At 39.8% G+C, this 25,185-nt stretch overlaps 6 protein-coding genes across 7 annotated transcripts; 4 read left to right on the top strand and 2 right to left on the bottom strand.

Annotated features, from left to right (window-relative positions):
* Positions 1 to 54: 54 nt before the first annotated feature.
* LOC121792133 (thaumatin-like protein) lies at positions 55 to 1,338 on the bottom strand. Its single transcript, XM_042189957.1, has 2 exons — positions 991 to 1,338; positions 55 to 899 (listed from the first exon to the last, which is right to left on the bottom strand). The coding sequence occupies exons 1-2, from the start codon at positions 1,055 to 1,057 to the stop codon at positions 220 to 222; spliced, it is 747 nt and encodes a 248-aa protein (XP_042045891.1). The 5' UTR covers positions 1,058 to 1,338; the 3' UTR covers positions 55 to 219.
* A 1,312-nt stretch (positions 1,339 to 2,650) lies between these two features.
* On the top strand, positions 2,651 to 5,327 carry LOC121764148. The gene is made up of 12 exons (XM_042160212.1): positions 2,651 to 2,939; positions 3,044 to 3,155; positions 3,241 to 3,314; positions 3,391 to 3,437; positions 3,536 to 3,689; positions 3,774 to 3,818; positions 3,896 to 4,100; positions 4,190 to 4,251; positions 4,338 to 4,438; positions 4,649 to 4,703; positions 4,793 to 4,840; positions 4,924 to 5,327. The coding sequence occupies exons 1-12, from the start codon at positions 2,744 to 2,746 to the stop codon at positions 5,100 to 5,102; spliced, it is 1,278 nt and encodes a 425-aa protein (XP_042016146.1). The 5' UTR covers positions 2,651 to 2,743; the 3' UTR covers positions 5,103 to 5,327.
* Positions 5,328 to 5,443: 116 nt separating this feature from the next.
* On the top strand, positions 5,444 to 5,996 carry LOC121764157 (subtilisin inhibitor CLSI-I-like). Its single transcript, XM_042160219.1, has 2 exons — positions 5,444 to 5,608; positions 5,684 to 5,996. Exons 1-2 carry the CDS (start codon positions 5,569 to 5,571, stop codon positions 5,905 to 5,907), a joined length of 264 nt encoding a protein of 87 aa, XP_042016153.1. The 5' UTR covers positions 5,444 to 5,568; the 3' UTR covers positions 5,908 to 5,996.
* A 1,429-nt stretch (positions 5,997 to 7,425) lies between these two features.
* Positions 7,426 to 8,987, bottom strand: LOC121764139 (60S ribosomal protein L35a-3-like). Its single transcript, XM_042160207.1, has 3 exons — positions 8,856 to 8,987; positions 8,534 to 8,762; positions 7,426 to 7,639 (listed from the first exon to the last, which is right to left on the bottom strand). Exons 1-3 carry the CDS (start codon positions 8,921 to 8,923, stop codon positions 7,598 to 7,600), a joined length of 339 nt encoding a protein of 112 aa, XP_042016141.1. The 5' UTR covers positions 8,924 to 8,987; the 3' UTR covers positions 7,426 to 7,597.
* A 1,018-nt stretch (positions 8,988 to 10,005) lies between these two features.
* On the top strand, positions 10,006 to 13,266 carry LOC121792130 (protein SSUH2 homolog). Of its 2 annotated transcripts, none has more exons than XM_042189953.1 (7): positions 10,006 to 10,197; positions 10,290 to 10,481; positions 11,106 to 11,175; positions 11,434 to 11,765; positions 11,863 to 12,004; positions 12,177 to 12,302; positions 12,587 to 13,266. In XM_042189953.1, exons 1-7 carry the CDS (start codon positions 10,173 to 10,175, stop codon positions 12,969 to 12,971), a joined length of 1,272 nt encoding a protein of 423 aa, XP_042045887.1. In that variant the 5' UTR covers positions 10,006 to 10,172; the 3' UTR covers positions 12,972 to 13,266. The 2 variants fall into 2 exon arrangements, with proteins under 2 accessions (XP_042045887.1, XP_042045886.1); XM_042189952.1 differs by having other exon boundaries at positions 11,100 to 11,175.
* Positions 13,267 to 22,143: 8,877 nt separating this feature from the next.
* Positions 22,144 to 23,241, top strand: LOC121777949. Its single transcript, XM_042175292.1, has 2 exons — positions 22,144 to 22,503; positions 22,591 to 23,241. Exons 1-2 carry the CDS (start codon positions 22,144 to 22,146, stop codon positions 23,239 to 23,241), a joined length of 1,011 nt encoding a protein of 336 aa, XP_042031226.1.
* Positions 23,242 to 25,185: the final 1,944 nt, after the last annotated feature.

Below are 25,185 nucleotides of genomic sequence, written 5' to 3'. Positions count from 1 at the left end.
TAGACAGTTTGATTAGTTGCATTGATCGGTTGGATCAGGTAGTGTCATTTGATATGAGCTTGAAATCGAGTATAAATACTCGACATGCTAGAATTGTTACAAAGGAAACGCTATTGAATTTATAAGCCTCTACAGCAGCTCCTGCCTAATGCTGGAGTAGCTAGTTAGACAGAAGGAAAACCTCGTAACTAAACAAGATTGTGTAGGGCGAGGCCACTCTCATTGCGGAGGGCAGAAAGTGATAACATATCTCTTTGCTCTGCATTTGTTGAGGCTTGAAGAATCATCAAAGGCATAGCTATACGCCTTGGGACAAATGGCCTTGAACAAATTTGCAAAAACTGTAGGTTTGCATGTTTTGGGATCTGCATACTGCCCTGTGCAGCAGTATTTTGGTGATTGCATTGCTAAGCAAGCACTCTTGCACCCCACCACCTGCCCTCCCACTCTAACCTCCAACGCCGAGGGGCAGCACACGTTCAGATCGACCTCGCACGACGCCACCCCGCACCCCACCCCGCCCCCGACGGGCTTCATCGAGACGGGCAGGTTGAAGCCGTCCACCAGGCTCACGTCGTAGAAGTGGAGTGGCGAGGTGGACGAGCCTAATGTCATCTCCACCACCGTGGACGGGGGTGATCCGCCAAGCCCTTGGCAGTGGAGTTGTCCGGCGCAGTCGCCCGTGGCGCACGAGCCCTTCCCATCGGAATCGAAATTGCAGAGCTGCCTTCCCCATAGCCGGCCCGACCACTTCTCAGGGACGTCGATGGCCACCTCCCCCCCGCTTCTGAGGAGGAAGCCACCGTCATTGAGGGTCCGCTGCCCTGCACCAGCCTGGATTCCGGGCCATATGCTCTCGTTGCAGTTGTTTACGACGATCAGCTGATAACCACTGCCATCTGAAACATAAATAATTGATATCAGGATTTTGACAACAGATTGCATTGTGCTAAAAAGGAAAAAAAGCAAAGCTAAATCATAAATGTTTACTTGTTCTAGTGAGAGAGAGGAGTATGGTGATAGCAATGAAGAATGCATATTGGTTAGTAGGCAGCATTTTTGTAAAATCAATCTGCAATGTTGAACTGAAACTTGTGATTTGTGGTTTGAGGGATGGTGGCTGAATTTAAAGCAGAGAGGAGCTCTACTAGAGGCTACTGCCTCAACTTCAATTTGCATTTCTTTATTTCCCTCTTTTTCCCACACTTTTTCTTTTTGTATCAAACAGAGAGCATATATGCATTGCTTCTAGCTGAGGATTTCTTCCACTTTGATGATGTTATAGACTTAATCATGTCTTTAACTTTAGCATGTAACAGTGAATATAACTATTAGTGTGCAAGTGTATACCTTGTACTCACGTTCAGGTAAACAATGAATTGGGTTATGGTTCTTTCATGCATATGTGACACACAATATTTTGCCCTTTTTTCACAGATTTTGAAACATAAACAAAACTAGTCTTTTTCACTTTATAGTATATTTCTGCGAATATAAGATTGCCTTATTGTTAATCTGTTGGCAAAATGAAACAAAATTCAGTAAAGAAATAACTAAAACTACTATATAAATGTTGCTTCTTTTATTATCAATTAGTTTTAGGGTGTAATTCTATGAATTTCTATCATGCTATTAGAGTGGATCGCCAATTGTGGGCTAAATTAACTGACACATTGGTATATCTAGACTGGAACTAAAAAATGATTCACCCTTATAATTGGGCTTTAAAAGTGTGATAGAGGGCTAGTGCAACCTGATAAAAAAAAAGAGTCTATCTTGGTGGGTTTAAGGAATGGTGTTGGCAAAATAAATAAATATAATAATATATCACATCGGTGCAAAGAGAGGCCTTAAATCACATTAATAGTATAATGGAACGCTTCCTCTATCATCAATTGATTTTTAAATGATTCTATCACCTTTTATGTTTAAAATTTGGTGAGGCCGAACAAAATACTCTGAGTTTTGTGGCTAATTTGATTATTTCATGTGTGGAAACTAAGAGCATCCCCAACCGTTGGAGTTGAAAGTATTTGCATCTGCAACTGAAAACCACCATAATGGCTCTCTTTCTTCACTCTTTGCGTTCATCATGTCTGGCTAGATTTTATGTGGTGCCCTTAACATTAGTTTAAACTAATTGATTAGATCATTCACCTTTGATCTTTGTTTATTCCAATGCTTTAGTTTTCGTTTATGGGTTGATTGATCGTGTATATTTTTATGCGTCTTGAGTAGTATTTGTTTAATTTTTCCTTAATAATAGCTTTTTTCTTACTTAGGAATCGACTGAAAACGAGAAATGATTGAGTCATTTATAAATAATTCAATAATAAAATTATACTATAACGATATTTGAGAACTTGATTCTGAACTTTCTACGCTCTTAAACTATTTATGACTGATGAAAAGGCTAAAGATTAAGTGTTCAACTGATGTTATAGCTAAAATTTGTTTATACATAGTCAATGTTTGTCGAGTGAAAGAAAATAAATGCATCTCCATCTCCATTAGCTTTTGTCGAGTGAAAATTAGCCTATTCTACGTTATTTAAGCAGCAATTTTCATGTTTAAAGCCCAATTGGCCCAATACAGGCCCATCAAATCTCATAGTGCCAAGATTGCCCAGAGTTTGGAACAATAGCAAGAAAATCAAGAAAAAAGAGCAGCAATTCTGCTTTCTCCTTTCCTTGATCCAAAGCAGAGAACAGTAGGAGAGGATAAATTAAGACTAAAAATTTCGATGAGGCTCACAGCTAAAGTTTCGAGGGTCGTCAGAAATGGAATAGGGTCCCTTTTTGCGGCTAAACCACCGCTTCCGCCATCTCCAAAAGTGGTGGCGCCGCCGCTCAGACAATTTTCAGCCACTAGCACGCCGAACCCAGTTGCAGTTGAAATGATCAAATACGCCACCTCTCTTGCTCGCCAGAACAAAACAGGTGCCACCACTTGTTTCTTCTCTCTTCAAGTTTTAATTTTTAATTTTTAATTTTGAGGTTTAAGGTATCAGGAAAAAATGAGGTTTTTGGTATTGCAATTTCAGAAGAATCTTACGCGCAAGGATTGTTGGTGTTGGAACAGTGCGAATCAACTCAACCAGATGAGAATTCCAAGGGTTTGGTTGAGCTTGCTCGTTCTACCTTAATGTTTGAGAGGTACTTTTGATTTTATTTTTTCCTTTTTCTTTTTTTTTTGTTTTCTTTTACTTCCCTATTTTATTCTGCAATTAAATCGATTTAGAGGGTTCCATGAGACAGCAATTGAGGGATTAGGAAAACTTCAAGATTTAAGCTTGTCTTCTCTTGATATCAAAGGTGATAAAATTACTTAATATACTTCTATTTTGTGTCTATTACATTCAATGGTGAAATTTGTGTTGGGCTTGTGCAGTTGCTGCTTCTGAAGCTCTGGTGGGAATTTATCTACAAATATATCGAGTAAGTCGTAACAATAATGAGAATAGCTCCTTTTCAAGTATAATGTTGTATGTAGATTTGAAGGTGGGATACCCTGATGTCTGTTAAAAACTCATTAGGAGGATGCAGCATCAGCTGTTGCAGATTTGGCATTGCAAATCCTAGGATCAATTAGACATGGATTAGGTGATGGGGGTGGCTTTGAGGTTCTAGAAGCCCGAATCAAAGCTCTGAAAGGTCTCATCGAGCTCATATGCGGTGACACTGAATCTGGTGCGTATGGTCGATTTGTCAGGTCCTTTGTATTGTATGTTTGTCTTTTGTTCAAAGTGACTGAATTCCAATCCTTGTCTGCAGCACAGTCAGTATTTGAGGGAATACCGAGAGAGGGATTGTTGAGTGGTAAGGTTTATACTTTATGAGAAATATATATTTCTTGAAAGAATATGCATTTCTATTCATCAATATTGTGTTTGTAGCCAATGCTGCCCTGTCTTATGGCGAGTTCCTTCATGGAACGCGTAAATTTTCCACTGCTAAGGAGTTGTACCAGAGAGTAATTCAGGCAATGTCCGACATCAAGGATTTTGGTGATCCTAACAACCTTGGAGCTTGTAACATGACACCACGGGAAGTTGCAATTGCCGCTGGTTGTTCTTTAGGGCAGCTCGAGGCCCATGTGGGGTAATTAGTCTCTAGATTATTATAGTCTGCGATCAACTTCCTCTTTTACCATGGTCCTCACGTCTTAACATGTGGTTTTTCTTCTCTAGGAATTTTAGTGATGCAGAGGAGATACTGACCACAGCAATGAATCAAGTGGAAGAGCACTTTGGTATGTTGCTTTAATGGTAAACCTGATCAGAGCACGAACGTAATTGAATTACATTTCCATTATAGTGCCATTGCTGATATATGCAGGCCCTCAACATCCAAAAGTTGGTGTCGTTCTGACCTGCATTGCTCTCATGTATCGGCTAAAAGCCATGGCGGAGCGCTCGAGCTCCCTTCTAATTCAAGAGGTAAGGAATTTGTTTTGCTGCAAAACTAGGATAAAATGTCAGATATATCAGTTATGTTCGTTCACATTCCATGTACATGAATCAGTATCTGTTTATATCGTAGCTTCCCTCAGTTTCTAGTAGAAAGTTCTTCAGTCATTCTCCACATGTTTTTGTATGTATATTCTATTAAAACATTCTGCTGCGTTACTCATTTCTTATGGTTGATAGGGTCTTTTCAGAAGAGCAATCGAGCTGCTTAAAGTGCCATCTTTAGAGGTTCATGGTAAGAAATTGCTATATATCTTGACAAATCTCCCCTTCCTTAGAACATAAATGGCTTTTTTACTGAGGCGTATTTCTTTTTAATGATAGGCATCGATGGAAACATTAGCATGAAAGATATAATCGCACTAGCCAGAGGTATGTCTTGATAACTAAAATGACTAGCTTGCTAATGAGCTTTTGCTTGTATTTATATGCGGTTATTGTCTGTATTTGTGAAGGTGGGTATGCAGAAACGCTTCTTGTGCAACAGTCGAGAAAAGCAGAAGGGGAGAGATTGAAACACTGGGCAGAAACTGCTTGGGGAAACCGGTGGATGTCACTAGGCGAAGCACTGGAGCTGTCGGAATCTTCACCTAAGGTGCCGGTCATAGATACTCGGATATGCCGTGCGGTTTAGTCTCCTGTACATAATATGATGCTTAGATGATCTTGCCCCTCCTAGACAAAGCAGCAACACCTAACTCTAATATGTGGAGGAAATGGTTCATTTGTTGAGGTTTGCTAATAAGGAGGCAAGCATGGAGGTCATATGATTTCTAATTGAAGGTGGAATGTAAAATATAATGGTAAATGTTATTTGAAATAAAGAAACTAAAGCATATGCCTGTTTTTTGTTATTAAATTATGTGCTAGTAAAACCTAGTTGCCACATTCCTCAACTATGCTTGGCCGGCATTAATAATACATATGACAAATTTTATTTAGCTTCTCGACTAAGCTAAGGAAACATGATATTGATATTTCGACATTTTCAACTATGCTTGGCCGGCATACAAAACGTGGACATCATTTACTAGTAGTACTATATATACTACTACTACTACTACTCCCAAAAATTAATACTGGGAAATCTTGGAAATATAATGGCTGAGAAACAAAACCAACCAAAAGAGGGTCATCAAGGTGATCAACTATTTATATGTATATTTATAAAAATAGGTTTTTGTATGTATTTAAAAGTGGTTGTTGGTGATATAGGTTTAGAAGGATCTGAATATAAACCAGGAAAAACAGAGTGGCCAGAAGTCGTGGGACTTGCCTCTGAAGAAGCAGAGAATAAGATAAAGCGAGAGGCCGCGGCTGGCACTACAATCCATGTGGTGCCTTCCAATTCATTTGTGACAACGGATTTCCGCATGGATCGGGTTAGAATCTTCATAGATTCCTCTGCCAAAGTTGTTAAAACACCCAGAATTGGATAATGTACTTCAATAATATATTCATCACTCTGTACCTCGCCATTTTGTCTGATTTCCCATAATAGTTGATAAATAATTCGCACCTTCTTCTACTGAGTTACTTTTAGAGTAAAGGCCAAAATTGGTCCTGAACATATAGTCATTTTAAGTTTTTGGTCCTAAACATTATCTTTTGGATTTTTTGGTCCTGCACATATGGAAATTTGATCATTTTGATCCTCCGTCAATATTTCCGTTAAAAACTAACGGTCAACGGATTTAATCACGATTTTAACCAAATTAAACTTTTAATTCAGATTTTTTACTCCCTAATTAATTCCCTAATTATTTTTACATTTCAATTTCATCTTCTTTCCTTCCACTTATTATCATCCAAAAATCAAAAAAAACAAAGATGGGTTTTTTAAAGGAAAGATCCAAATTTGGAACTAAAAAAAGTGAAATAAGAGAAGAAAAACTTAGATCCAACAATTAAGTGATATCACCCATCTAGAGAAGAAAGATGGAACTACTGAGATTGCATAGCAAAAAAATCCATGGTCATCTCCCTCATCCTCACTTTCTCTCTCTAATAATCTAACCCCATTCAGTCATGTTAAAGGGGTAAAGCTGAAACACACCCTCTCATTTTATCATCAAACAATAGAAAGGCGGAGAGAGAGAAGGGAAATCCACGATGGGCAGTAACCAAGCATAGTTGAAGTTTGACTAAGGTAATGTAAATCAACGGCTGGCATCGATGAAAGAAGGAATCTTGACCGTAAAAGGGCAATGTGTCTCTTTTTCTCTAGTTTCGATGTGGGCAATCAGCTCTGCGAGGCGAACTCCGCCCCCTTCCTCGACACCCTTCTCTCCAACTACGCCGTCCTCATCGGCAAATTCCGCGACGTCCACGTCTCCACGGATCGGGCCTCCATCGGCCTCATCGTCGACGGTGTCCGGGTCGCCCACCCCGATCTCTTCGTCAGATCTAGAATGGCGGTTCACGAAATTGACAGAATTCATATAACTAGGGTTTGAGGGGAAGAGGAAGGAAGAAGATGAAAGATGAGAGGAAGGAAGAAGATGAAATTGAAGTGTAAAAATAATTATGGAGTAAAAAATCAGAATTAAAAGTTTAATTTGGTCAAAATCGGCCGTTGACCGTTAGTTTTTAACGGAAATATTGACAGAAGACCAAAATGATCAAATTTCCATATGTGCAGGACTAAAAAATCCAAAAAATAATGTTTAGGACCAAAAACATAAAATGACTATATGTTCAGGACTGATTTTGGCCTTTACTCTTACTTTTATTATGGAATAGTAGTATTAGATAGCACAGAAACTGAAGTGAGCTATACATTACCACACATAGAATTACTTTGTCAAAAATTATTGTTCTTACAATTTAAATATTAATCCACTTTCTAAAAGTGAATGTTGTTATAAATAAAATTAATGATGTATTTTTTGATCATTCGTTTTGACTAATTGATCTTCAGGTTGAGATTGTGGAGTTGATAAAGAGATACAAGCAAATTATTCGAACTTGACAAAACTAAACCAAACAGCAATAGGTAAATCCAAAACAGCCATTACGAACAAGAACGCAATCTGGCAACAGATTCAAAAACTAAAACAAAATTATAAGTCATGGAACTGTTTCATAGTCACAAAACTAAAACACAACGCTTGAGTGGCGGTGATCACTTCAAATGTTGCTTGGGTACATAAAAACCCTCACTCTAGCTCCCTGCTCACAGTTAAAACAATGCAAAGAAGATTATAAAAGAGACATTGCTACATCTATAACAAATTAAAAATGTGATATTGCTTCAATTTCAATTTAGAGTGAGTTTTTAGAGAGCCTTCATTATAAGAGATTGATTGATTGCTTCACAGATAAATATTCAGGATTAACTTGTCTATTGTCATTGCTCTGTACTCCTAGGTACCATTAGGTTCGCATAGCTCATTATCATATGATTATCCTTCTAAGATCAAATTGTGGCATTTATTTTAGTTGGAGGGGTGCTATGACTAATTATCACATGAATATCTATCTGGGATTAAGTGAGACACAATCTCATAAGCCAAGCATAATACATATTTAATCATGAGATACAATCTTGCAAACCAATCAGTCCTCAATACCCCTAATTTACTAATTTTGTCTTTTTGAGAATAGAGATTAGAGACATTAGAAGACTATATCACTCAGTTCATGAGATATATTCTTTTACAAACTTCTCTTTTTCCCTATTAACAAAAAAGGCCCCAAAGTTATTGTACTCTGACTCTCAAAAAAGTGCTTCTTGTTAGTTATCTGCAGATGTATTCTATACTTTCGTGCCTCTAAATGTTCAATTTTTAACCTAATTTTCTATAAAAGGGAAAACCTGAAAAGAGAAAACTACCAACATTTAACCTCCAAAACCATTTTCTACAGGGGGGAAAAGCATGATATAAATTGACAATATCATTTAATACAGCTAATATCCAACACAGTTAATCATAATAATATGCAGCAAAAAAGTCTAATCATAATATGAAACAGATTTAATCGTTAGAAATTTATACAGCAGTGCGAAATTTTCAAACGGAAGAAAAAACTGAAATCAACAGATTTCGAAACGATTAAACGTACCATGGATTTGGGAGGGAGATTGGACTTGAATTTGGCGCGAACGACGCCGCTGTTGCCGTGGGGGCGCGCGACCTTGCCCCAAATGCAGCGATAGTGAGAGCCGTTCTTCTTAACTTTGGCTTTGTAAATGTAGGCCAATTTCTTCCCGAGATACCACGCCACTTCCTCCTGAGTGTTCATGCCCTCTACCTGAACCAGCGACGTGTTTGGATACTGGTTCGACTTCGACCTATCACCGAATTACCCATTTTCGTTATGGCAAACACGGCCTAGCCGGAGATCGGAGGGAGCGAAGAAATGAATAGTATTATTTTCTGTTTACCTTTTGTATCCTAGGATTGTACCGCGGACGTAGAGTCTCACGCGCTCGCCTTGCCTACCCTTCACCATTGCTGCTTCCCAAATGCTCTGAACCAACGGACAAACCCTAATTTTACAAGGGGATTTAACGACATTATTGGGCTAATTTAGAAACCCAGTTGAGGTTTAGAACTGGGCCTGACCGGCCCATTTTACTATCTATTTTTTTCTTTTAGTGCGTTTACAAAAATTAGTTATAGAACTTTTAATCTCTGGTAATCATAGCTAGGGATGTCAATTTAGCCCGCAATCCGTGGGCTGGCCCGAATAGCCGGCCAAATTTATAGGGTTATGGCTGAAAATTTCTAGCCCGATAAAATTACAGCCCGATTAGTCCGCACCCGATTAACCCACAACCCGTTATGGCTAGACCCGAAAACCCGATGGGCTGGCCCGAAAACCTTGTTCTATTTGTTTTACTCTAATTCGACACTTCATTGATTATTTTATAATATAGATTATTGAAAAAATAACTTTCCATTTTATATATTAAATATATAAATTATATATTAAGTTTTTATTAATATAATAATAGATAAATGAATTAGAAACTTCAAATTCACTAAAAATATATTTAAATTTCTAAAAATGCTTTAAAATATCTTGTTTATGTTTTATTTTGCATAAATCTCAAATATTAGTATTTGATCATGTTCATGTTTGAGTTTAAACATATATCTCAAATTTATAATAATTAAATATTTTACATTTGATAAATATTACTAATTTTCACCATTATTTATTGGATTGATCGCATGTTAATTTTATCGATAGCAACCCGATTAACCCGATGGGCTAGCCCGAAACCCGAGCTTTTAGGGTTATGGTTGAACTTTTATAACCCGGAAAAATAACAGTCCGATTAGCCCGCACCCGATTGACCCGCAACCTGAATAGGGTTGGCCCGAAACCCGGTGGGCTGGCCCGAAACCCGGTGGGCTGGCCCGATTGACATCCCTAATCATAGCCACACAATTCTTAAATTCATTCCACAATATCTACTGGATAAAATTCTTAAATTCATTATACAATATCAACTATTCAACTCATTATACAATGTACTATCACTATCTATCAAGTATTGTAAAATAAGTTAAATAATGTAAAAAAATATTTCAGGTACGACTACGAACAAGAGCCAAAACTGACAGCTCAATTGACCGCGTTAAGAAATATCGGTTCACTACCTTGTTGATTAAGCTTAATCCTTCAAATTGTTGGATGCACTCCATTCCCTTCAATCATCTCATCATCTATTCAATTTCTGGTAGCAACTAAAATGGACCAGCCGTTGCTTTCAGATGGTAATTTCCCACTCTCACTATCTTATTTCTCCATTTTTAGTTTCTTGTTGATGTCCTATTTTGTTTTTGCATTTTTCGATGATTTGGAGCAGAGAAGAGGGAGAGCGACAGATGGAGCTCTTACGAGCACGTGGGGAGAGCGTGCTCCGCCATCCCGACGGCTTCCCTCGCCGGAAGCGTAGTCAGCGTAGATGAAATTCGATCGGCGGCGGCTTCTTCCGACATCTATCCGCCATCTCTTCATGCCCCTTTGCTTAGCTCTCCACAACCTCACTATCCCAGTGGTAATCGGATTATCGACACAACTAATTTCTACTGTATTATTTTCTGATTCGGTCTTACGACAAGTTAATTTTAAGATTGTGTGCCTGTTAATTTCATTTTAGTAGTTTTTTTTTTTTTGGGGGGGGGGGATTTGGAAACCACGATCAATTTGATTTGCATTTGGGGGCGAGACCTAAAATTGTTTATCAGTAGTGGTTTTGTTGTATGTAGGATATAAGAATTCAATCAGAATATTGGCATTGTTTTTTTCTTAAGATTCATCAGGCTATGTTGAAAAAAAAAACATTCTTTTAGGTTGCATTTGTTCTTACTTGAGTGGAACACATTTTAACAAATATATGCACTGTTACTCCTGAATTTAGAATATGCACTTGAGGACCTGTTCTAGCTGATGTTTAAACATGTCGCTTTATCACGTCGAAGAAAGAAATGATATATATGTATTCTCTTGATTCATAGATTACACACACGTAGAAGGAAGATGCTATTTCACTGTTATTGTGTATGGTTATACTTGTTTTATTTATAAATCAAATCGCTTAACTTGTTAATCCAATTTATGTGGATTTTCCAGAATGTGTGATGTTCTTCATTATTTAGTAATGTTAGTAATCTAGTTGCAGAACAAGTGGTTGGTCATCCTCAAGACGCTTATGACGGGCATTTAAGAGGGAATGTTATAGATGGACAAAGGTTAGTATTGAATCCACTGCTTGCTGCATTGTGTTAGATGATAAAAAACTGTTTTGCATGGTATGTTCTTATGCGAATGACTGTGTTGGGCTAGATTTTCATATGAAACTATTGGTAGATATTAAGACTGAATTGATTATCAAGTCAAATCACTTTCTTGGATCCTTATATTGCTTGTGTTGCCTTTTTTCCAAGAATGGCGTACTTCATATTTTTCCGAATTGTGTTTTACTGTTATTTCTTTAAATATCTACTCAGGCAAGTGCTGGATGAGGTAGAAATACGAGAACTTCTCTTAGATCATGTTGGTCATCGTTGTTGTTGGGGTAGTCGGCCAGCTCGAAATTGGATTATTCAAGCAGTGGAGGATTGCAATGTCTATGTGGGAACCCTCGAAACTTTTGCTGAAGATAGGGAAATAATAACTGAGAAGGAGCCATATCTTGGTGGTGATGCACATGGAAAAGATAACGGTCCTGAACTTGGAATATGGGAACTGGATCTGAGGTCTGAGTTTCCTCCTCTATTTATTCCTGAAAAGGAGTCGAGTGTCGTAATTCCTCGATCAGAAGCTGTTGAGAAATGCTCAGGTACAAGCTCAAGAATAGAGAATTACCTGGCTTCATAATCAATATTTTGACCAAAACGTTGAACTACTCACGTTGATTTATCATTTCATTTCTTAAGGATGTGGAGGAAGAGGAGATATTGTATGCTTGACTTGTAATGCAGATAAAGAGCCTGGTTTCTACAAGGAGAATCATATGTTTCAGTGCTCTACTTGTCACGGGAGAGGTTTGTTGGCACATATGGATGGATCCGATTCAATGTGAGCATTTAATTTTTCAACTATTTATTCAGTCCTCTGGTAAATGATGTAATGGTCTTTCCGTGAAGGATAGCTCACTATGAACAGGGTTATTTATCACTACAAATTTGTCATATCTAGTTGTGGTGGTGTGTTCTACGTATACTTATATGACCAAAAATTCCATTTGCAGATGTAAAAACTGTAAGGGTAAGGGAATGTTACCTTGTGCAACATGTGGATCTCGAGGATTGATCAAATGTGAGATGTGTCAAGGTAGCGGCTCTCTTCTGACACGCAAAGTGGCTATTGTAAAATGGTAAGTATTTACTCACTTCAAATATAAAATATCCATTTAGTCCCCATTTGGTATATACGGAAGCTTCTATGAAAACTAGGAAACAGGAGTAAGATATCGAGAAGGTTTTGCTAGTAAATGACATAATATGCTGGGTGGGCATAAAAGGGGTAAAGTTCATTTCATATAAACTTAGAGCAGAATAATCGTATGCACGGCATTCATCTTTCTAGTCGGTTTTCTTCACTCAAATAAATGCCTCTTGCTCTGAACTAAGACCAGTACTGACCATTTTTACTCGATAGGAAAACCTTGCAAGCAAGAAAAGTGAGTGCGACCAGTGGGGCAGCGTCTGTCCCAGATGAAGTCTTCCACAGGGCAAAAGGAGTCCAGCTGTGCAATACACAAGCCCACCAGTGCACCCCAGCCTATTTTGCGGACTCGTATTTCCTCAATAAGTTCTCGTCAGAGGTGATTGCTGAAAGGGCTCAGGTATCTCCAACTGCAAGAGTGATCTGTGAAAGACATACCATCTCTGTCGTTCCAGTAACTCGAGTAACCATGGCTCAAAACCGTAGATCTTTCAGTTTCTATATAATCGGAACCACCAGAGAGGTGTACTTGAAGGACTCGTATCCTTCGACTCTTTGCTGGGGGCTTTGCCCATGCCTTGAGTGGCTGAAGCTGTAGTTTAAAGTCGTAGATGAGCTGGTTTGATTGAAGTGCAAAGAGATGCAGGATATCTCATTAGTAGTTTGGAGTGTGTTATCATCATGCAAGAACAACTTTGGAGCTCATTTCGTTGAGTTCGTTGATGTCTTGTATTGGTGTCTGTCAGGCTTGTGTTGCTGTCTGTGAGGCTCTGGAGTTTCCCTCTGTTTTGACCTTTCATTAAACGTCCAATTTCAATTTGTTGTATGGAGAGAGTTCGTTTATGTATAGCGTAAAAATAAATACGGAAGTGAGAATCCTCTTTTTTTTTGTACCATAGCCTCTATATTTATACCGTATGGTGGTGTTCGGTTTCCTAGAAATAATAGTGAATCTCATCAACCAAACACACTAAATATTTATTCCCAAGATACAATTTTGCAAATTAAACACTCATACGTCAAAATTAATGAAAACTGAGAATGGGCCTTGTCGTACTCGACCGAATAGAAGTGAAGGATCAAATCCTACCCGGTCAGGTAGAACTCTCTAGAAACCACCCTTTGGGACCTAATTGGGTGGAAGTTTAGAAAGTGATTCCTACCTGGTTGGATACCACTCTCTGGAGCCTTGTTTTGTTTGACCCAATCGGATTGAGTTTAATGCATAACTCACATATGGTTGGGTCTAAGACCATGGAGTGAGTGGAGTTTCAAGCAAAACTCCTACCCTGTCGAGGGCCTCTGACTTGGGCCGAGCATCCGCAGCGGTGGCGAAAGACGCCACCGCCGTCCGCGCCGTTGGCAAGGCGCAGGACCGCCGCCGCTGCAGCCGCGCCGCTGGCACGGCGCTGCTCGATTTATCGAGCACGTCCGTGCCAGCGGACGCACACGTGGCGCGCTCCCATTCGTCAACGGCATAGCCGTTGTGTTTAAACTTTTTTTTATTTTTTTTTTAAAAATCGGTATTTAATTATAAATAATGCTAAAAAATAAAAAAAAAATATTTTCCAAATCCCAAAAATATGGCCGTTTTTTTCCCGTTTTTTCTGAATTTTTTTGATTTTTTTTTATTTTTATTTTCCCCAAAATCATCTATAAATACACACATTCATCATCCATTTATCACATCAAATCATCTCTCATTCATCTCTCATTCATAATTCTCATACAAACTATCAACACATTCATCACCCACTCAAAATCTCAAATGGAAATCACCCATATTATGGCGGAAGCGGAACGCGAAGAACAAGAATACTACGAACAACATCGTGCCGCTTACGAAGCATATGTCGCGGCGAATACCCCTGCTCCTCCTCCTCAACGAACCAGATCAAATCGACGGTACATCCATCGTGACCGGGAGGGAGCCCACGAAAGGCTCGTTGCCGACTACTTTGCCGACCAGCCGCGGTTTCCGGCAGATTACTTCAGGCGCCGTTTTCGCATGTCAAAGCGCTTGTTCATGCGAATTGTCAACACATTGTCCGCATGTGTTGAATACTTTCAAACAGGTGTAGATGCAGCCGGCCGGCAAAGTATCACGGCGTTGCAGAAGTGTACGTGTGCCATCCGACAACTCGCTACTGGGCAAACGGCCGACATGTTCGACGAGTATTTGCATATCGGTGAGTCCACTGGAATCCTATGTTTAAAGAATTTTTGCGAGGGCGTTCGTTCTGCTTTTGGGGATGAATTCCTTCGAGCACCCACCACTGATGATTGCCAACGGTTGCTTCGTCTTCATGAATCAGTCCATGGCTTTCCCGGAATGCTTGGCAGCATTGACTGCATGCATTGGAGGTGGAAGAATTGTCCGACTGCTTGGAGGGGGCAACACTTGAGCGGTCACAAAGGCGGCGGCCCAACGCTTATCCTTGAGGCGGTCGCCGACTACCGCCTATGGATTTGGCATGCATATTTCGGCGTTGCTGGATCCAACAACGACTTGAATGTGCTATATTCGTCACCACTCTTCAATGATGTGATGAATGGTGTAGCACCGGCGATCGACTTCACCATCAACGGAAATATATACCGCATGGGTTACTATCTCGCCGATGGTATCTACCCAAGGTGGTCGACGTTCGTGAAGACGCTCCACAACCCGCACGACCCGAGACGGGTTCTTTTTGCGCAGCGTCAAGAGTCAGCGCGGAAAGATGTCGAAAGAGCCTTCGGGGTCCTTCAAGCTCGATTCAACATTGTGAAGGCCCCGGCTCGGCTGTGGTACGTGAATAATATCGCCGACATCATGTTCACGTGTATTATATTACACAACATGATTATAGCCGACGAAGGGCCGAGGGCGGCTAGCTTCTACGACGAGGACGAAGCCGGAAGCTCAACAGCGAGGTCTCCCCTACGCCGAGGCGAGCATACGACGGTTGGCCAGAGGATCGAGACAAGACACACAATGCGCGATACTCGAATCCACAATCAACTACAAGAAGACCTAATCAACCACATGTGGGCGAAATTCGGCAACGAGTAGTGTCATTTTTAATTTTTAGTATTTTAATTATGTAATTTTTAATTTTTAGGATTTTAATTATGTAATTTTTAATTTTTAGGATTTTAATTATGCAATGTTTAATTTTATTTGTCATTTGTAATATTTATTGTGGGTTTTAAATGAATTTTAATATTATGGAAATGTTTTTGTGTAATTGAATTTTATATTAATTGTGCTCGTCCTTGCGGAAGAGCACAGTTGTGGGTGTTGTGCTCTTGCCAGAGAGCAGGCATGAATAGTACCGCCCGGGCCCACAACCGTGCCGCTGGCAAGAGCACGGTTGTGGATGCTCTTATGTTACTCAGGGGTTTTTTCTTCACCTAAACTCGACTTGTCAAATCACTAAATGGCAATAAATTCATTGAATAATTAACATTCAAGCTATTAAATTCGGCAACATGCACACCAATCAACTAGTGTGATTTTCTACAAAACTTCTTACAAGTTTATCACCTATAGGAGCTAATTTTTAAGATAACCCAGTAACCCACATCCAAACCCAATAATTTAGTGCTCCTTTTTTTTAATATAAATGTAAATTTATATTTAGTTTTCTTCTATTTTTTTCCAAAGCGTCTAAAGTCGGCTTCCATCTAAGGGCATCAGCAGTGGGGCGCCCTATGGCGCGGCACATCATCATTTTATTGTTTTGTTTAATTAATTTAAATGTTTTCAAATAACAAGTAACGAGTAAATAAAAAACGTCTAAATAACAAATGGCGACGCATTAATAAAAAAAAGGTACATCATTCAACTTACAAAAAAAACAACTAAGTCGGTGCAATTCCCAACTTCCGACGCAGCTCATCGATTAACGGCTGGAGATATTCGGCTTCGTCGGGGTCGGTACACTTCTTGAGGGCCTTGTGCGTCTGCAATAACGTCCTCGCCATCGACGCTGTTGCCAACGACTCAAACGCGGTGGTCGTCTGGGTCGGGAGCGTTTCCGGGAACGGAGATGGGTTTGCAGCGGTCGAGGATGAGGTCGCGGCCACCTTCCCCTTGGCCTTCGCAGCCTTGACGCCGGGAGGACACCGGTATGCCGGAACTCCCTTCATCCACGTACGTCCGGTTGAGGTCAACCGGGTGATTGCCGCTGCCGCTGCTCGTGTAATCACCAGCTTCGGTGGTCTTCGTCCTCTTCGGCGCACCAGTGTGCAGAATTCCACCTTGGAACTTCTGCTTGTCCCTCAAGAGCGCCCAGATGGCCTCGTGCTTGAAGTCACCGTACATCGACCGGTACGACAACAGCGCTTTAGCGCGCACGTCGCTCAAGCTCTCGCCGCTCCCCTGTGCCCGCGTGGACTTCTCGAACTCCGCCGCGTACAAGTTCACTTGTTTCTTCACTTGATCCCAGTGCTTGCGGAGTTGCTCACGTTTGCGCTTGTACGCGGTCGGCGGCTTGGCCTCATTGTAGAGGCCGGCGATGCGCTCCCAGTACGCGCCCTGCCTCTGGTTGTTCGCGAAAATCGGGTCTTCCGATATATCTACCCAACACCGGGCCAAAATGAGGGTTTCATCGTCGGTGTAGTTCGTACGGCCGGGGGCGTACTCATCGCAATTTCCGGGAGGCGGCAACTTCTGCGCCCGCTGCCGGTTCCGCTTCTTTTTGGCTGGGGCGGAAGCGGTCGCGGCGGGTTCGGGATTGGGATCGGAAGACGGCTCCATGTCAGACAACTCGTACGATTTCGTACTGAAATCGGGATCGTACTGGGTGTCGGCGTCGAACGAACGATATTCGCTGGGTTCTGTACCCTGCCAACACGCCTCTCCGCTAAACATAGGACTATTGGGACTTGAATCCATTTCGTAGTAATAATAAGTTTCGAAACTGAAATCGTGAAATGAAATTACAAATGAACTCTATTTATAAAAAAACGAAACCGCGTGCCATCGTCCGCGTAGCCCACAGTGGGCCGGACGATGGTGCGGACGCGGCCATCGTCCGCGTAGGCCGCAATGGGACGGACGATGGGCATCGTCCGCCCTATACTCCGCGCCCTTAGTATAGGGCGCGAGGATCGTCCGCGGCCTATGTTACGCACCCGCAATGGGGCAGACGATGGCGGGCGCGGACGATGCGCGCCATCGGGCGTGCCATCGTCCGCCCATTGCGGATGGCCTAAGTATGTTCCACAAAATTCTAGAAATGGGTCCATTTAGAAATCTTCATTCCAAAATGGGCCAATTTTTTTTAAATAAAATAAAAAACAGGCCCATTTTCGGAAAAGATTTCCAGATGAACTCATATCCACAATTTTACCGGTATGTTCTCTATCAAACCAACACAAATAAAGAATTTAAATGAAAACATATATTTGTGTTTGCACTGTTCAAAACTGCAGAATTTTTCGGTTTTGGGTATGAATTTAGACAGGGGCGGACCATGTATAATGAGGGTAGGGTTAAAGCCCTTAATAAAATTGTATTTTAACTTTTTTTCTTTTATAAATGTTTATAATTTATTCAATTTTAAGGTAAATTATTATGTAAAAGCCCTTATAAATATCTAAAACATCCAAAAAAATACTTTAAAATAAAATTATAAATCACAGCCCTTATCGTTATTTATTTCTGCTTCCGCCCCTGAATTTAGAGTACGGTTGGAGCGATAGCGAATGTATGTAAGATCCCATCTAGTGAATGAACGTAAGAGCTATAACAATAATATTGACTCATTTATAAGTGAACGCAACTTTATTGGATTGTGACATGATTAAAACATTGAACACAGAATAAACCTTCTTTTAACATAAAAGAATATAAAATCCAGTGAAAGTTCACTTAGAGCATCCCCATCCGTGCTCTTGCCAACGAGCATGGATGTGGGCTCGGACCTACTTTTACTCCATGCTCTTAGGCAAGAGCGCAACACACACATCCGTGCTCCTCTGCAAGGACAAGCTCAAGAGTCCCACCATTCTATTATTCAATTTAAATAAAAATATTTCCACAAAAATAAGATGTATTAAAAATATCCGGAATACTATTAAAAATTAAAAAAAAAATAAAAATTACATAATTAAAATCCTAAAAATTAAAAAGTACATAATTAAAATCCTAAAAATTAAAAATTACATAATTAAATTCATAAATTTAAAAAACCTACTACTCGTGGCCGAATTCCGCCCAAATGTATTTGATTAGGTCTTCTTGTAGCTCAATGTGGGCTCGGGTATCGCGCATTGTATTTCTTGTTTCGATCCTCCCGCCCACCGTCGTATGCACACCTCAGCGTGGGGGAGACCTCGCGGTTGAGCTTCCGGCTTCATCCTCGTCGTAAAAGCTAGCTCCATCGGTACTTCGTCAGCTATAATCATGTTGTGCAAGATAATACACGTATACATAATATCGACGATATTTTTCACGTACCACAGCCGAGACGGAGCCTTCACAATGATGAATCGGGCTTGAAGGACCCCAAAAGCTCTTTCGACGTCTTTCCGAACGGACTCTTGACGCTGAGCAAAAAAGAACCCGTCTCAGGTCTTGCGGGTTACTGAGCGTCTTCACGAAAGTCGACCACCTTGGGTAGATACCATCGGCGAGATAGTAACCCATGTGGTATGCATTTTCGTTGACGGTGAAGTCGATCGCCGGTGCTACACCATTCAAAACATCATTGAAGAGTGGTGAAGAATAGAGCATGTTCAAGTCGTTGTTGGATCCGGCAATACCAAAATATGCATGCCAAATCCATAGGCGGTAGTCGGCGACCGCTTCAAGGATAAGTGTTGGGCAGCCGCCTTTATGGCTGCTTAAGTGTTGCCCCCTCCAAGCAGTCGGGTAATTCTTCCACCTCCAATTCATGCAGTCAATGCTGCTAAGCATACCGGGAAAACCATGGACTGTTTCGTGAAGACGAAGCAACCGTTGGCAATCACAGGTGGTGGGTGCCCGAAGGAATTCCTTACCGAAATCTGAACGAACGTCGTCGCAAAACTTTTTAAGGCAAAGGATTCCAGTTAACTCACCGACATGCAAATACTCGTTGAAGAGGTCAGCCATTTGCCCAGTAGCAAGTTGTCGGATGGCACACGTACACTTCTGCAATGCCGAGAGACTTTTCCGACCGGTTGCGTTTGTACTTGTTTGAAAGTATTCAACAAGGACGGATAATGTGTTGACAATACGCATAAACAAACATGCGAAAACAGCGCCGAAAGTAATCTTCCGGAAACCGCGGCTGGTCGGAAAAATAGTCGACAACGAGCCTTTCGTTGGCTCCCTCCCGGTCACGATGGATGTAGCGGCGAGTTGATCTAGTTGGTCGAGGAGGAGGAGCGGGGGTATTCGCGGTGACATAGGCTTCATAGGCGACACGATATTGTTCATAGTATTCTTGTTCTTCGCGCTCCGCTTCCGCAATGAGATTGGTGAAATCCATTTGAGAGGGTTTGAGTGAGAGAGGAAGATGTAGATAAGTTGTATGAAAAAATATGACTGAGAGATGAATGAGAGATGATTTGATGTGAAAAATGGATGATAAATGTGTGTATTTATAAATGTGTGAAAAACGGCCATATTTTTGGGAATCTGAATTTTTTTTAATTTTTGGTATTATTTTCGATTTAAAAAAAAAGAATTTCCAACGAAAATCTCGTTGTCCAATCAGAACGCGCCACGTCAGCTGCTCGCTGGCACGGACGTGCTCGATGCATTGGACGGACGCGTGCCCACTCACCGCTGCGGATGCTCTTAGATGAGGTTGTCTTGCGAATCTTGTACGAATCATGAACCAAACAACAATACAACGCGACGCAGAAGCGAGCAGGCGGTGTCGCGCCGCTGGCACGGACGGACAGATGTGTGCCCACTCACCGCTGCGGATGCTCTTAGATGAGGCTGTCTTGCTAATCTTGTACGAATCATGAACCAAACAACAATACAATTATAATATCTATCCATCATTGTCGTCGTTAATTATTATAGAGTCATAGACTGCTGATTAGCTTAGGCCATCCACAACGCTGTTGCTATACCGTTCCTTAACCGTTCCTTAAACTACTATTTGCTGGCCACACTCTACTTTTTAACTCAATTTCTTAACTAAGGAACGGAACCTGCAACCCTCCGTTACTTATCCGTCCCTTAATCGTTCCTTAAATTACTATTCATTCAATTTCATTTTTTAATTTTATTTCCATCCAAATTCAATTAAAAAAACACACTTCATTAAATAAAATAAACTTACAACATAAAATTGGTAAAAAAACATAATTTAATAATTTCCTAAAAAATAAAAGTACACAATTTAATAATTTCATCCGCCAAAGTTTGCCCAAATGTGCTCAATTAGATCATCTTGGAGTTGGGTGTGGGCGCTAGAGTCGCGTGTCCTTGCACGAATAGATAACCATTCTTGTATAGACGGATGCGCTCCACTTCGAGGCGGACTACTTGCTGTTGAGCTTCCGGGGGATTCGGGGTCGAACCAATTTCCTGCCTCGGGTCCTTCGTCTTGGACAATCATGTTGTGCAAGATTATGCACGTATACATGATGTCGACCATGCTCTCCATAAACCACGTACGAGCCGGGGCTTTGATGATGTTGAAGCGCGCTTGGAGAACCCCGAACGCCCTCTCCACATCCTTGCGAGCAGCCTCCTGCTTCTGCGCAAAAAGAGTCTGCTTTGGGTTCGCAGGCCTGCTGCACGTCTTCACGAAGGGAGAAATTTCGTTATTAGGGGTTAATTACGCTGACCTTTTGAAATTAGGGGTTAATTTCGCTGACCTTTCAGAATATGGGATCGAGGATTGCGTATTTTTCAGAACAAGGGATTTCTAATTTTTTTTTATCTTTCTTCTAATTTTTTCCTATTATTTATTTCCCATCATTTATAAGTGGACTAAACTACCCTTTTTATATTTTCAAAAACACTCTAATAAATCTGCCAAGATTTGTCAATCTTTTAAATGTCTTATCTTTTAATCATTTCCATACACAATGATATAATAATATGAAAATATTGATTTCAATATCTTCTCTTTTTATATTAAAATATTGATTTGAATATCTTCTATTTCCCATCTCTTTACTCTCGACAGCCGCCTCCACCCTCTCGACAGCCGCCTCCGCCGTTCGCTGCCTCCGCCGTTCGCCGCCTCTATCTCCGCCCTTCTCTTCTCCGCCGTCTCTTCAATCCAAAATAATTGTGATTCTGTAAGAAACCTGTAAATACATATATTCATATTTTCCATTTTCGATGCATATGCAATATACGTATATGAATATTTATTGTGTCTGTCAACATATACAGTGTACATATATCAATTTTTTTGTTTAATATTCCATATACACATATAAACTGTCTCAAAAAGTGAAGAATACATGCATATATACATACTTTAAAATAGTGTTATAGCTAATAAGTTTAAATTTATTTGTGTTTTAAAATCATGTGCTTGCTTACGCAATTGAAAAATCTACCATACATTTATTTGAGGTTTTGTGCTAGAGCATAATACATCTATATATAAATATGTTTGTTTGTGCTAGAGTAGAATGCATACATATATACATTTGTTTGTACATATATATTTGTTTGGAATTTTGTATAATTAAAAATTTGATATATAATTCTTTTATTATTCGGTAGGATGGATCACATGGATGAAATTGATATTATTGACTGAGATAGTATAGAAATTACTCCACTTGAAGAATCACAGATTGGTGCTCCTGAAAGCTTGATGGATGAAGAAACAATGTTTGCATTTGTTGGTCTAACCTTAGAGAAACCTAGTGATGCAGCAGTAGATGGAATGAATTATGGTCCAATTGTTGATGAGGTAATGGATATACCAGTTGATGACCGTATTCCTAATGAAGAGAATGTATTTTATGATATGGATGACCCTCCGATGGATGTTGGAACCATATACACAAATATGAATGATTTTAGGAAAGCAGTGAAGCAACATGCTATAAAGACTCAGTTTGAACTAGGAACAGAGAAATCCAACCCAAATTTGTTCAGGGGCTTCTGCAAAGCTGAGAGTTGTCCATGGTCAATTGTTGCTAGGTGGATGAAAAATGAAATGCATGTGAAGGTATAATATGCTAACTATTGATGTAATTAATAAATTTGCTCGTTTTAATAATGTATGCATTTTGTAACTAATATTCCTGGGATACAGATTTGTTTGAATAAAGGTGAGCGTTTTTGTTCATCCACTGGCAGAGTAAGGACCAAGATGGCATCGTATCATTGGGTTGGAAAAAAGGCAATTCCTTTTTTAAAGAAAGATCCAAACATGGGAGCAATTAAGTTGCAAAATGAGTTGCAGGAGAAGTATGTCACCACAATTCATTATTCTACTATATATGCTGGTATGCAGATTGCACGTGAAAAATTGTATGGAACATGGGATGACAGTTTTGGGAATTTGTTTAACTTTAAGGCAATGGTTGAGCTTAAAATTCCAGGGAGTGTGGTTGAGATAGGGTTGAAAGAGACTGAAGACGGGGTGTACTTTCAAAGATTTTTTTGTTGCTTCAAACCAAGTATCAATGGCTTCCTAAATGGGTGTAGGCCATATTTAAGTGTAGATGCAACGGCTCTTAATGGTAGATGGAATGGACAACTAGCTTCAGCTACTGCATTAGATGGGCACAATTGGATATTTCCACTTGCTTTTGGGTTGTTTGAAAGTGAGACCAATGAAGAATGGATTTGGTTTATGGAGCAGCTAAAGAGGGCAATTGGAAGTCCACCTCATTTAGCTATTTGCTCAGATGCATGCAAGGGGTTGGAGAATGCTGAGAAGGCGGTGTTTCCATTGTCATAACATAGAGAGTGTTTTATCCACTTGATGAAGAATTTTTCTAAGAGGTTTCAAGGTCCGATTTTTGGAAACATGTATCCAGCAGCTAGGACATTTTGTCCAATTTATCATGAAAAACTAATGCACAAGATGTACGAAGCAAATGATAGGGTGCAACCATTCTTTAAGACATATCACAGCCTGCTTTGGATGAGGAGCAAATTTTTCGAAGACATCAAATGTGACTATATTACAATCAATATTGCAGAAGTGTGGAACAACTGGGTAAAGGACCTTAAGGACCTTCCAATAGCCGAGCTAGTTGACAGTCTGAGATCAAAGTTCATGGAGCTCTATGCAAGGAGGAGAGATATAGGTGAAAGATTGGAAGCCACACCATGCTTCCAATTGTTGTTCGCCATTTCAATGTTCTTAGTAGACAATTGGGCAACTTGAAGGTCAAAGTAGGTGGTATGGGTGAGGCAAAGGTGACTGAGATCACAGATAGACACAAGGTAATTAGACATGTTGTGAATCTTGCACAACACACTTGCTCATGAGGGAGTGGCAAGTCTCAGGGAAACCATGCCCACATGCATTAGCAGTGATAACTTCACATAGAAATCCTAAAATGGAAGATTACCTACATCCTTACTTTTCAGTGAGTCTATTTAGGCTAGCATATAGAGGGGTAATTAGCCCATTTCCCGACAAGTCTCAGTGGCCTAGCATAGACCTTGGCTTCAAGGTGTTACCTCCTTTGAAAAAAAAAGCTCCCGGCAGACAGAGGAAGCATAGGATACCTGGATGCTTAGAAGGCAAAGGAAACAAATCTAGAACAAAAGGAATGTGGCAGGTCCAATGTAAGCAATGCAAAGAGTTTGGTCATAGGGAGTCATCAGCTAAATGTGTCTTTAATGGAACAAAGAAAAGGTAATTATTTGGATTGCATCTCCTCTTCATTTTGTTATCTCAATCTTATTTTTGTTTTGCTTACTTGAGTTGCAGGAAGAGCCGTGCAAAGGGACGACCTTTAGGTGGGATACATGCTAGTACATGTCAAAGGCATGGAGTAGTTGATGAACCAATGAGGTATGAAGAATTAAATATGTATAATTGTTACATTGAGCCAATTGTTTTTTTTATAACTTGACATTAATATCAAATATTTTCAGCCAAGTGAATTGTAGCATGGAGGTGGAGGAAAGCCTAAACCTAGAAGCCTACCAATAAAAATATGTACGAAGAAGAAACTCACTCCAAGGAAGTTAATTTAGTGATAATGTATTTTGAGGAACTAAGCTTTTGAAGAACATGTTCATGGATGAACTATGCTTTTGCGGAAGTATTTTGTGGATGATCTATGTTTTTGTGGAAGTATTTTGTGAAACTATGTTTTTGTGAATCCATACTTTTGTGGAAGTATTTTGTGAAACTATGATATTGTGAATCCATACTTTTGTGGAAGTAATTGCGGAAGAGGAGTTTTGATGGTTGCTTTTTTATATAAACATGTTTTTTTTTTTGGATTTTTTTTAAAAAATATTCATTAGCAAAAAATTTAATCAGGATGGTATACGATTAAATATTGCCTACTTTTTCACATAGCTTGTTAGTTAATAGGAGTAGTGATGATAAATTGTTTAGTGAACAAAATTGTTACTTAATAGACACTATAATAGTTTACGCACAAAGACAATATGAGAAAGAGAAGATATTGAAATCAATATTTTCATATTATTATATCATTGTGTATGGAAATGATTAAAAGAGAAGACATTTAAAAGATTGACAAATCTCGGCTGATTTATTAGAATGTTTTTGAAAATATAAAAAGGGTAGTTTAGTCCACTTATAAATGATGGGAAATAAATAATAGGAAAAAATTAGAATAAAGATAAAAAAATTAGAAAGCCCTTGTTCTGAAAAATACGCACGCCTCGATCCCATATTCTGAAAGGTCAGTGA

The sequence above is a fragment of the Salvia splendens genome, chromosome 2 (genome assembly GCF_004379255.2).
Source record: "Salvia splendens isolate huo1 chromosome 2, SspV2, whole genome shotgun sequence".
NCBI lineage: Eukaryota > Viridiplantae > Streptophyta > Magnoliopsida > Lamiales > Lamiaceae > Salvia > Salvia splendens.
The sequence above is the reverse complement of the archived record's forward strand: the minus strand, read 5'-3'. Positions and strand labels throughout refer to the sequence as shown.

Excerpts from the sequence above, each read along its gene's own strand:
- LOC121792133 (XM_042189957.1), bottom strand. The coding sequence starts at position 1,057 with ATGCTGCCTACTAACCAATATGCATTCTTCATTGCTATCACCATACTC. Across the intron at positions 900-990 it reads CCTCTCTCTCACTAGAACAA|ATGGCAGTGGTTATCAGCTG; the intron begins GTAAACATTTAT and ends TTTATGTTTCAG.
- LOC121764148 (XM_042160212.1), top strand. The coding sequence starts at position 2,744 with ATGAGGCTCACAGCTAAAGTTTCGAGGGTCGTCAGAAATGGAATAGGG. Across the intron at positions 2,940-3,043 it reads TGCTCGCCAGAACAAAACAG|AAGAATCTTACGCGCAAGGA; the intron begins GTGCCACCACTT and ends TTGCAATTTCAG. Across the intron at positions 4,704-4,792 it reads GCCATCTTTAGAGGTTCATG|GCATCGATGGAAACATTAGC; the intron begins GTAAGAAATTGC and ends TTTTAATGATAG.
- LOC121764157 (XM_042160219.1), top strand. The coding sequence starts at position 5,569 with ATGGCTGAGAAACAAAACCAACCAAAAGAGGGTCATCAAG. Across the intron at positions 5,609-5,683 it reads ACCAAAAGAGGGTCATCAAG|GTTTAGAAGGATCTGAATAT; the intron begins GTGATCAACTAT and ends TTGGTGATATAG.
- LOC121764139 (XM_042160207.1), bottom strand. The coding sequence starts at position 8,923 with ATGGTGAAGGGTAGGCAAGGCGAGCGCGTGAGACTCTACGTCCGCGGT. Across the intron at positions 8,763-8,855 it reads ACAATCCTAGGATACAAAAG|GTCGAAGTCGAACCAGTATC; the intron begins GTAAACAGAAAA and ends ATTCGGTGATAG. Across the intron at positions 7,640-8,533 it reads ATCTCCCTCCCAAATCCATG|GGAGCTAGAGTGAGGGTTTT; the intron begins GTACGTTTAATC and ends AACTGTGAGCAG.
- LOC121792130 (XM_042189952.1), top strand. The coding sequence starts at position 10,173 with ATGGACCAGCCGTTGCTTTCAGATG. Across the intron at positions 10,482-11,099 it reads ACAACCTCACTATCCCAGTG|TTGCAGAACAAGTGGTTGGT; the intron begins GTAATCGGATTA and ends TTAGTAATCTAG. Across the intron at positions 12,303-12,586 it reads AAAGTGGCTATTGTAAAATG|GAAAACCTTGCAAGCAAGAA; the intron begins GTAAGTATTTAC and ends TTTACTCGATAG.
- LOC121777949 (XM_042175292.1), top strand. The coding sequence starts at position 22,144 with ATGGATGAAGAAACAATGTTTGCATTTGTTGGTCTAACCTTAGAGAAA. Across the intron at positions 22,504-22,590 it reads AAAATGAAATGCATGTGAAG|ATTTGTTTGAATAAAGGTGA; the intron begins GTATAATATGCT and ends CCTGGGATACAG.